The 10843-nt window shown below is 49.8% G+C and overlaps 1 protein-coding gene across 1 annotated transcript in view; it reads right to left on the reverse strand.

The window, feature by feature from the left end:
- PKD2L1 (polycystin 2 like 1, transient receptor potential cation channel) overlaps positions 1-9842 on the reverse strand; it is a 34394-nt gene extending 24552 nt beyond the window's left edge. Inside the window, exons 1-2 of the mRNA XM_056849761.1 lie at positions 9540-9842; positions 1404-1517 (exon numbers count right to left, since the gene is read on the reverse strand). Of these exons, the coding sequence (XP_056705739.1) occupies positions 1404-1517; positions 9540-9834 (409 nt within the window). The 5' untranslated portion in view covers positions 9835-9842. The remainder of the gene's footprint in view (positions 1-1403; positions 1518-9539) is intronic.
- Between the last annotated feature and the right edge of the window lie 1001 nt (positions 9843-10843).

Here is a 10843-nt window from a genome sequence, read left to right on the forward strand (position 1 = left end):
CAGCTGGCTTCATGTGGAGGAGTGGGGAAACCAACCCGGTTCTCCATAATAGAGTCTGCACGGCCTGCCCTCTGGAATTGTCTTAGGGCGAAAACGCATCGTCACTTAGCCCAGTTGCAGCCCCGTTCCAGCCCAGTTCCCTCCCAGTTTCACCCAGGATCAAATCTTTGCAAACGGACGATACTTTATTTACTCTTCTTTCAGCCCTGTATCGAAGCGAAATGAACCCGCCCTTTCCCACTCTTCTTCTGGGAGAAACAGAAACAGAAACGGGGAAACACAGATGATTGGCATCTCTCACAGCCAATCGCGAAGCAGTGTTTGAAGTGGCAGGGATTCAACTGTTTCCTGCCTGCTGCTACTTCTGAGCTTTTTCGGAGAAAAAGAAAGTCTTTTTTAAAACGAGGCTTGGATTTCCCCCCCCCCTTCTTTCAGGTAGCTCCGTTTTTTGTTTTTTAGTTCTTAAAATGCTTTTAAAATTACAAGCGGGGGGGGGGGGGAAGCCTCCATTAGTCAATTCGAAAGGACCAATCACCAGGAGCTGGGGGGGAAAGGGCTTACTCAGCAGGAACCCACATTTTCTGTTTACATGGATCCATTTGCACACAGTTTATTCCCTGCTCATTCCAGGTAATGCGGGTTCATTTGATCCTGGGTAGACCGGGGCTGGAACTGGGCTGGAACTGGGCTAAGTGACCATGCGTTTTCACCCTTAGTGAAAAAAATGGCATCAAAGCCCAGGGAAAAATTACAGAACGGGAAAAGGGTGAATATTTATACGGTCAAAAGGCGTTTTTTCCCCAGGGAATTGTTCTACCAAATGGTTATTTTTTTAATCTCTCAAAACTAAAGAAGAAGAAGAAGAGTTGGTTTTTATACGCCGACTTTCTCTACCACTTAAGGAAGAATCAAACCGGCCTACAATCATCTTCCCTTCCCCTCCCTACAACAGACACCCTGTGAGGTAGGTGGGGCTGAGAGAGTGTGACTAGCCCAAGGTCACCCAGCTGGCTTTATTTGGAGGAGATCAGAGTCCACCGTTCCAAACCACTGCTCTTAACCACTACACCATGCTGGCTCTCCTTGAGAATATACGGCATAGCTCTAATAGATGAGAACGGACACTTATTTCTCCCCTTTCTTTGCCACTTTGTGACGGAAGTAACTGGGTGAGCTGCTTGCAAAGGCCTCTGTTTTGTAGTGGAACTAGTCATATTTAGCCTTAATAAAATATATATTCATGCAATGTATGTTAATTAAAGCTGAATTAACTGTCAGTAACAGGCAAGTAAGAAAAAACACAGAGCCCTTTCAGTTTCCCTGCTTGGAAAGGTTACGGGGTTGAACCAGAGGGAGGTGCGCAACACCTGCATCACTAGAGTACCCCAACGTGTAGTACTCACACAAGCAGATATCCACCAAGAATACAATGTAGACCAGAAGTTCACGCAGCGTGGTCTTCACGTAAAGCTCACGGTTTTCAGCTGTGTTTTCGGTCAAAGTCGTCCCCCACAGTCCTGGAAAGAGAACAATATAAACGGCAAATGAAGATTGTCCTTTGGGGTTTCCCTGTCTGCTCTTTCAGGTGATCATCTACTTTCTTGGACGTGCAGAGAGGGTGTGGAATGGCAACTAGTTTTGGGGCCAGCGGTCCATGTTCCTATTGTGAAAGATCCAGAGTTCACACTTTAAGGGGAGGTCTCTTGACCCTTTTACAGCTTCAGGATACAGCTAAAAGTCGAGGTAAGCCAAAATGTTCAAGCTCGTTCATTATGATTTATTTAGAGTGGAAATGTGTTGGGATGAAGTTCTCCGGGGTTGGCATAACCTGCCCAGGTCATCCACGGCCTTTGAGAGAGCCCCTGCCCCCAAGTCGAGATGCCCACTGTGTTGAAGGAAGTAGAGAAGAAAAATGTCTGTGCATGGATTACCTTTGTACCTCTGTCTTATCTCTGTTTATAAAGCATCTCTTTGCCCTGACCTGGATGGCCCAGGCTAGCCTGATCTCATCAGATCTCAGAAGCCAAGCAGGGTCAGCCCTTGTTAGCAACTGGGTGGGACATCACCAGGAAAATCCAGGGTTGTTGTGCAGAGGCAGGCAATGGCAAAACCACCTCTGTCAGTCTCTTGCCTTGAAAACCCCATAAGGGATCGCTATAAGTCAGTGGCAATTTTACGGCACCTTACACACACAACAAGCCCTTTGATGCTAGGAAGTATCAAGTCATAGCCGACTTATGCTGACCCCGCATGGGTAGGGTTGCAAACTTCCAGGTGGTGGCTGGAGATCTCACGCTATTACAACTAATCTCCAGGTGATAGAAATCATAGAACCATAAAGTTGGAAGGGACCACCAGGGTCATCTAGTCCAACCCCCTGCACAATGCAGGAAATTCACAACTACCTCCCCTCACACACCCCAAGTGACCCCCTACTCCAGTCCAGATGATGGCCAAGATGCCCTACCTCTCATGATCTGCCTGAGGTCACAGAATCAGCATTGCTGACAGATGGCCATCTAGCCTCTGCTTCAAAACCTCCAGGGAAGGAGAGCTCACCACCTCCCGAGGAAGCCTGTCCCACTGAGGAACCGCTCTAACTGCTAGAAAGTTCTTCCTAATGTCTAGACGGAAACTCTTTTGATTTCATTTCAACCCGTTGGTTCTGGTCCGACCCTCTGGGGCAACAGAAACAAATTAGAAAACAGAAAACAACAGAAAACAAACCAGTTCCCTTGGATAAAACGGCTGCTTTGGCAAGTGGACTCTATGGCATTGAAGTCCCCCCTCTCCCCAAACCCTGCCCTCTTCAGGCTCCACCCCCAAAATATTCAGGTATTTCCCAACCCGGAGCTGGCAACCCTACATCACATGGTTTTCAAGGCAAGGGACCAACAGAGATGTTTTGCCATTGCCGGCCTCTGCAGAGCAACCCTGGACTTCCCTGGTGGTCTCCCATCCAAGTCCTCACCAGGACTGACCCTGCTTAGCTTTCAAGCTAGCCTAGGCCATCCAGGTCAGGGCAGAAGGACGTGCTCTTGAGTCACAACACACTCATGGCAACCCCACTCACAGAGGTGGGTTGCCATTGGCTGCCTCTGCATAGCACCTCTGGAGTTCCCTGGTGGCCTCCCACCCAAGTACCAACCAGGGCCGACCCTGCTTAGCTTCCTGACGAAATCGGACAACATCTGGCTTGCCTGGGCCATCGAGGTCAGGGAAGAAGCCCTTTCCTCGCACAGAAACCCTTGCCTGCTACTGGTTGTTCCAACATCCCACCCACCCCTCCATGCTGAAGCACATTTGGCTCTGGAGCGCTTGCAGAAGAGGCCATGTCTAACACTGGCACAGGGCAAGGAGAGCATTGGCTTCTTTGATCAGGGCACTGCAGGGGGGCTGTCCTGCCTCGCCATTAAAAAGCTAGACCATGTTGTGCCACTAATGGCCCTCTGTTTGTTTGTGCTGTGGTTGTTCTAAGGCAGACTTTCATCCCACAGCAGGTGCGAATTTCCACTTGAAAGCCCAGTAGGCTGGCCCCTGTCGATATCCAAAGGGCGTGGGCGCCTTTCATATCGTATCAAGAGGTTCAGCCCTGCGGACGCCCAGGGGATGGATCCAGCACCTCTCCGCTAATCGAAAGCACTCAGGGCCCTCAGGTGGGGGAGGCGAAAAGCTTGGCTGCTCGGCACCCTTTCCAGTTCTGTGCAGCCGGAGCTCTGGACAGCTCAGCCCGGGGCCTTGGACACCCTCGGCAAGCCACTATCCAGGCAGCCCCCCACTCTGGGGGTCGGGGTATGTGCAGAGCTGGGTGGGTGCACCCTGAGTGAGCCTCCATGTCCCAAAATGGGTGTGCATGGATCCAGGCTGGGGTTGCCAGCTCAGATTTGGGAAATACCTGGAGATTTTGTGGGTGCAGCCTGGGGAGGCTGGGGTTTGGGGAGGGACCTCAGCAGGGTATAACGCCACAGAGCCCCCCTCCAAAGCAACCGTTTTCTCCGGGGGAATTGATCTTGGTTGTCTGGAGATCAATTGTAATGGGGGGGGGAATGCTCCACTCTTGGGAAGAGTGATAGAGTGTCCCCCCAGTCATCGTTAGGGTTGGCAGGTGGGTGGTATTGGCGGGCAATTGCCCGCCAATCCACCCAGCCGCTCTGGGCCGTTTTTACTTCCAGAAGGGCGGCATTACCGTGGCTGCTTTCGCACTCAGCTACAGCAATGCGGCGCTTCCGGAAGTAAAACCGCTTCAACCCCGGCCCCTAAAACCTCTCACTGATTGGGAGGGTTGCCAGGTCCGGTTTGGGAAATACCTGGAGATTTTGTGGGTGGAGCCTGAGGAGGGCGTAGTTTGGAGAGGGGCTTTAATGGGGTATAATGCCATAGAATCCACCTTCCAAAGCGACCATTTTCTCTAGGGGAACTGATCTCTGTCGCCTGGAGACAAGCTGCAGTAGTGGGAGATCTCCACCCCCCTACTGGAGGTTGGCAACCCTAGCCAGCGGTGGAAGAGGTTTCAAATTTTGCTGAGCAGAGTTGTAGGATATACGCCCTGTCTTTCTTAAGCTCCAGGATGTACAAAACTGGGTGACAATCTTAACCCATTTTTCCATTACTTAATCTGCACGTGGTTGTTGGGCCCCACGCCAGTGTGCCTCAGGGGAGTTTCTGCCATCATGTAGCAACTGATCTAGGATCCTAACTAGATGTTATAAACCATTCGAGATCACCAAGAGGACTTGCAGCTATATTGTAGATGCTAGTTCCTGGTGGCAACTTTTGAGAACAAAGGAACAGCAGGTCTTAATCTGGACTGGCACCATTGTGCAGAAGGAGGAGGAATTCCTCCTTCTCCCATGCAGTGGTCCTGATCCAAATTGGGCCTTCTGTGTGTTTTTTTACAAGTTGCCACCGGGAACTAGCAGCTACAGTATAGCTGCAAGTCTCCGCGGATAACTCATGCCGTTTGTTTTTTTTACCTGAATGCTAAAATATTCCTCCTCATTTACACCATCAGCTTTTGGGGTATTTTTAATCCCAGTGACTGGTGCGGCCCTTCGGTTTGCCATTCTGAGGAGCAATCGTTGATTGCTGCCGGGCGCACTGCAAGTATAGGCCTGGCTGACGAAACACTCCTACAGGGGGGATGTCAAAGCATCTTAGAGTTGGAGGGGACCACTGTAATGCCCAGATATAAGGGCTGGTTTAGATCACTATGTATTCATATGCACACACATGGAAGCTTTGGGAACGTTGGCATCCACAACTATAAGAGGCCAACAGATTACATTGCTTGCCTGGTACGGCCTTTCACCAGTACAGAAAACAGTGTCTTTGAATTGCCTTCATCCTTAGGAATGTGGTTTCTAGTTACTAAGATCACAAGACCTAAAACTTGCTTAGAGACGCCTTCGGGCAATATCTATAAGCTATGCTAATTAGAGTGAAGTAGACACCTAATGCGTATTGGTGCTTTTATGTATCAATCTGCTTGTCAGCAGCCATGGGCCTGCCCCATGCAAATGCATAAATGATAGTAAGCTTCCTTTGTTTGTCTGGTGAATAACTCTGCATCTTATTTGTGGGTTGTTCACCCCAGGTCTGTGTTTAGCTAAATAAAGAACTGTTGCTTAGCCTTCTCCTGGTTGTCTATCATTGGACTCTATCAGACAACCAGGCACTTCACCACCAGGGTCATCTAGTCCAACCCCCTGCACAATGCAAGAAATTCACAACTACCCCCCGACACCCCAACTGACCCCTACTCCATGCCCAGAAGATGGGGGGAAAAACCTCCAGGATCCCCGGCCAATCTGGCTTCCTGACCCCAAAGTAGCGATTAGCATTTTCCTGGGCATGCAAGAAAAGAAGAATAATTGGTTTTTATATGCCAACTTTCTCTACCACTTAAGGGAGACTCAAATCGGCTTACAAACACTGTCCCTTCCCCTCCCCACAACAGACACCCTGTGAGGTAGGTAGGGCTGAGAGAGCTGTGACTTGCTTAAGGTCACCCAGCTGGCTTCCTGTGTAGGAGTAGGGAAACAAAACCAGTTCACCAGATTAGCCTCCGCTGCTCATGTGGAGAAGTGGGGGAATCAAACCTGGTTCTCCAGATCAGAGTCCACCGCTCCAAACCACCGCTCTTAACCACTACACCACGTTGCCTCCCCACAAGAGCCAAACACTGGCACAACCCTTCCTGCTCTCCCTCTCAGGATCTGCCTAAGTTCGCAGAATCAGCCTTGCTGTCAGATGGCCATCTAGCCTCTGCTTAAAAACCTCCAAATGTCAGCGGAGGGCAGCCTAGGATGACACTATGGAGTACATGGTTGCCAGGGTTGCCAGCTCCAGGTCAGGAAATTCCTGGAGATTTGGGGGGTGGAGCCTGGGGAGGACAGGATTTAGGGAAGAGAGGGACCTCAGCAGGGTATAAGACCATAGAGTCCACCCTCCAAAGCAGCTATTTTCTCCAAGGGAACTGATCTCTGTAGTCTGGAGACCAGTTGAAATTCTGGGAGATCTCCAGACCCCACCTGAAGGTTGGCAACCCTCCCTCCCATCCCCAGGCCTCTTGCTGGGATGCTCCAGGCTGATCCTGCATTGAGCAGAGGGTTGGACTAGATGGCCTGTGTGCCCCCTTCCAACTCTATAAGAACATCAAGAAAAGCCCTTCTGGATCAGACCCAGGCCCATCAAGTCCAGCAGTCTGTTCACACAGTGGCCAACCAGGTGCCTCCAGGAAGCCCACAAACAAGACAGCTGCAGCAGCACTAATCCTGCCTGTGCTCCACAGCACTTCATATAACAGGCCTGCTCCTCTGATCCTGGAGAGAATAGGTATGCATCATGACTAGCATCCACTTTTGACTAGTAGTCATGGATAGCCCCCTCCTCCATGAACATGTTCACTCCCTTCTTAAAGCCTTCCAGGCAGGGAGTTCCACAATTTAACTCTGCATTCTGCGAAGAAATACTTCCTTTTATCTGTTTTTTTTTAATATATAAATATTTTTATTGGTTTTCAGTCCTTTTATCTGTTATTGAATCTCTCACCCTCCAACTTCACTGCGTTCTGGTATTATGAGAGGGAGAAAAACTTCTTCCTGTCCACCCTCTCCATACCCTGCATAATTTTATAGACCTCTATCATGTCTCCCCTCACCTGCCTTCTTTCCAAGCTAAACAGACCTAAGCGTTTTAACTGCTCCTCATAGGGCAGTTGCTCTAGCTCCCTGGGCATTTTGGTTGCTCTTTTCTGCACCTTCTCATGATTATATGATTTCCGAGATCTCGTCGTACCAGGGCTTGCTACCACTTATTAAAGGCTCCAGCTTCCATCAGTCCGTCTATTTATTATGGGACAGCTCCCACCTCTCTGACTATTTTGCCACATGGAAAAATACACGGTGGTGGAGTATGTCCTAAAGTTGGCTAGCAACTGCGGAGCTCGCTTCCACCCATCCAGTTCCTTGATCTTGCAAACCAACTTGCTCTCTGCTCAGAAACCAGCCAACAGGACACCTGGGCCATAAACAGAGAGTTTGTGCCCTGCGGGACAGGCGTCAGCAAGGTGAACGTAGCTCCAGGTAGCTCAAAGAAGTGAGTCGAGCTGCACTTCTCAAGGGAAAGCAAATACCATATTTACTCAAAGGGAAGATGACTCTGAATGTAAGGTGAACCCCCAAAAACATTAAACACAAAAAGTTTTTTTGTTGTTGTTATTGGATATAACTGCAACTTGTTTGCAAACTTAACGATGACCCCTTCTTTTTCTTCTTCTTTTTTTGATGGCATACCTGGGGGAAAACCCAGTCTTGTTTTTGAGTATCTACATATAATATAAGAGCTATCAGCTTGCAACTGAAGCAGAGGTGGTTTGCCATGGCCTTCCTCTGCAGAGTCTTCCCTGGTGGTCTCCCATACAAGTAGTAACCCTGCTTAGCTTCTGTGAATTGACAAGATTGGGCTGTTTCATGCTGCCTTCCCCCCACTTCGTGCAAAATAAATGTGATCCACTACTGGACCACTGAGGAAATCCTCCTCTTGGCCCCGAATAAGTCAGACCTCAAGCATGACGGCAGTAGATTAAATGTCTCTACAGCTGACATCTTGCCTGTGGTTGACAACAGCATCTCCTAGCTCCATAGCACTCTCCTTGTACCCGAATCCTCACAAATTCCCAGCTTTCCAAAAAGGTAAACAGTTACAAAAAGGCAACAAGGTCAGGTAAGCATTGGTTCTTGTAGGTTATCCGGGCTGTGTGACCGTGGTCTTGGTATTTTCTTTCCTGACGTTTCGCCCGCAGCTGTGGCAGGCATCTTCAGAGGAGTAACACTGAAGGACAGTGTCTCTCAGTGTCAAGTGTGTAGGAAGAGTAATATATAGTCAGAATGGGGTTGGGTTTGAGCTATATATATATTTGGGTCTGACTATATATTACTCTTCCTACACACTTGACACTGAGAGACACTGTCCTTCAGTGTTACTCTGAAGCCACAGCTGCTGGAGAAACGTCAGGAAAGAAAATACCAAGACCACGGTCACACAGCCCAGATAACCTACAAGAACCAATGCTTACCTGACCGTGAAAGCCTTCGACAATATTCAGGTAAGCATGTTTGACACCATCAACTCCATCTGTCTATTTGGGATGCTCGAGCGAAATCAATATTTATCTGTAAGCTCCGGCAGGACCTGCAGAATTAGGAAGCTCCATCTGCTTTCTGGCTTTGCTGCCTGTTAGAATCATAGAACCATAAAGTTGGAAGGGGCCTTACAGGCCATCTAGTCCAACCCACATGCTTAATGCAGGATCAGCCCAAGAGCATCCCTGACAAATGCTCGTCCAGCCGCTCCTTAAAGACTGCCAGTGAGGGGGAGCTCACCACCTCCCTAGGGAGCCAATTCCACTGTCGAACAACTCTTACTGTAATAAACTTTCCCCCTAATATCCAGCCAGTACCTTTCCACCCACAATTTAAACCCATTATTATGAGTCCTATGGCCAACAGGAACAGCTCCCTGCCCTCCTCTAAGTGACAACCCTTCAAATACTTCAAGAGAGCAATCACGTCTTCTCTCAGCCTCCTCTTCTCCAGACCAAACATTCCCAAGACCCTCAGCCTTTCCTCGCAGGGCTCGGTCTCCAGACCCCTGATCATCCTCGTCGCTCTCCTCTGCACCCGCTCGATTCTGTCCACATCCTTTTTGAAGTGGGACCTCCAGAACTGCAAGCAATACTCCTGGTGCGGCCTGACCAATGCGGTGTACAGCGGGACTATGACATCTTGCAATTTGGATGTTCTGCCTCTGTTGATGCACCCCAAGATCGCATTAGCTTTCCCCCCCGTTGTTTGTTGATCATACAACTCAGCTGAGACACTGCAAACCAATAGATTCTGGACAGTACAGTGGTTCCACCAGTCATTGTACAGACGTTATGCTCTTGGTCAGCCATGGATCTGATGTATATGGCAGGCAGCCCCCCCTCCCAGGATTTACCAATCCAGGCTCCCACCCCCCACCCCCCAAAAAAAGGTTACCTCGAATGCCTTTGACGATATGGAAGCAGCACCTGGGGACGGACTTCTTCTTGGCTTCCTCAACTTCCCTCCTCTCATCCTGATAGGGCAGGGGATCGCTCGGTCTCTCAATGTTCTCGTAGGGGTTTTCCAGGATGGACTTGGGGTTGTAGATGGCCCTGATCTTCAGCGAGGAAGAAGGCGAGCCGTTGTAAACAGGGTTGTCCCAGGCTTTCTTCCCCAGCGTCTCCAGCTCATGCTCTTCCTGTGCTTGGAAATGGCTCTCGGCTCGGTTGTTCAGGCGCAAGGAGCTCATGGTTGTATTATCCCCCGGCAGAAGTTTCCCTCCAGTCTCAGATTTGTTCAGAGGAGATGAAAAACTCGACGGGGAGAGGCGGGCAGGACAGCCACGGGTGTGTTAGGTGTGTGTGAGGGGTCACGGCGCTCTGCTCAGTCGCCTCTTTTATATCAGTCCACTGGTTGACAGGTACAGAAAGGAAGGCCGGGCCATTGTTGGGGACAGCTGTGCGCTCTATTCTCCGAGGCTCACGGCTACACCCAGGGGAGGAGGAGGAAGTCTGCCTCCGTGCAGACCACAGTCGGAGGAAACCGGCACGAGGAGAGGCGGCAGCTCCAGTGTTGCCTCCGTCCTGAGACCTTGCTTTTGAGCAGGGAGGAGGGAAAGGGAAGAAGGGCCAGGCTTCCATTGGATTTGTCGGGTTGCAGGCAGCCGTGAGTGGCACCTGGCACCTCCCCAAACACTCAGGGATGGTTTTAAATAGAGCTGCGCCAAAGGGAGCGTTTGAGATCTGTAAATCATGTTCTGGACTTGTTTTTTTGGGAAACCCGCATTCGAAAGTGGGGCCTTTGAGAACTCGTGGGTTCAGTGCGACAAAAGGTGAAGGAAGCGGTCTTGGTCTGTTGCAAAGTCCGGAACAAAAAGGCCTTTTACTAAAGCCCAGTTAGAAGAATGCAACAGAGCAGGCAAGAGTTTGAATCCTCCAGAACTCTCCGTTCCGTGTTCGGCGCCCAACCTGCCGAAAAGTTCTGGAGAACTCCAAAGCTGGCCCGTTGTGGTTTTGGTTGATCTAAATAAAGGGCTGGATGTGGCTTCTGTTTTTTGCTTCCGTGTAGGAATCATTTGCTCTGTTTTTCTTGGACTGAGACCATTGTCTAAAGATGCAGTGAGTGTTTGATGGGGGCAGCCTGTAGTGCAACCAAAGGAGAGGCACACAGTTTACAGGATCACAGACTGGCCGGTATCCAACAGCCGATTCAGTTTTAAGACTGGCTGCTTGTGAATAGTCAAAAAAGCCTTCTAAGCA

This window comes from Euleptes europaea, chromosome 5 (genome assembly GCF_029931775.1).
Source record: "Euleptes europaea isolate rEulEur1 chromosome 5, rEulEur1.hap1, whole genome shotgun sequence".
Classification (NCBI taxonomy): Eukaryota; Metazoa; Chordata; class Lepidosauria; order Squamata; family Sphaerodactylidae; genus Euleptes; species Euleptes europaea.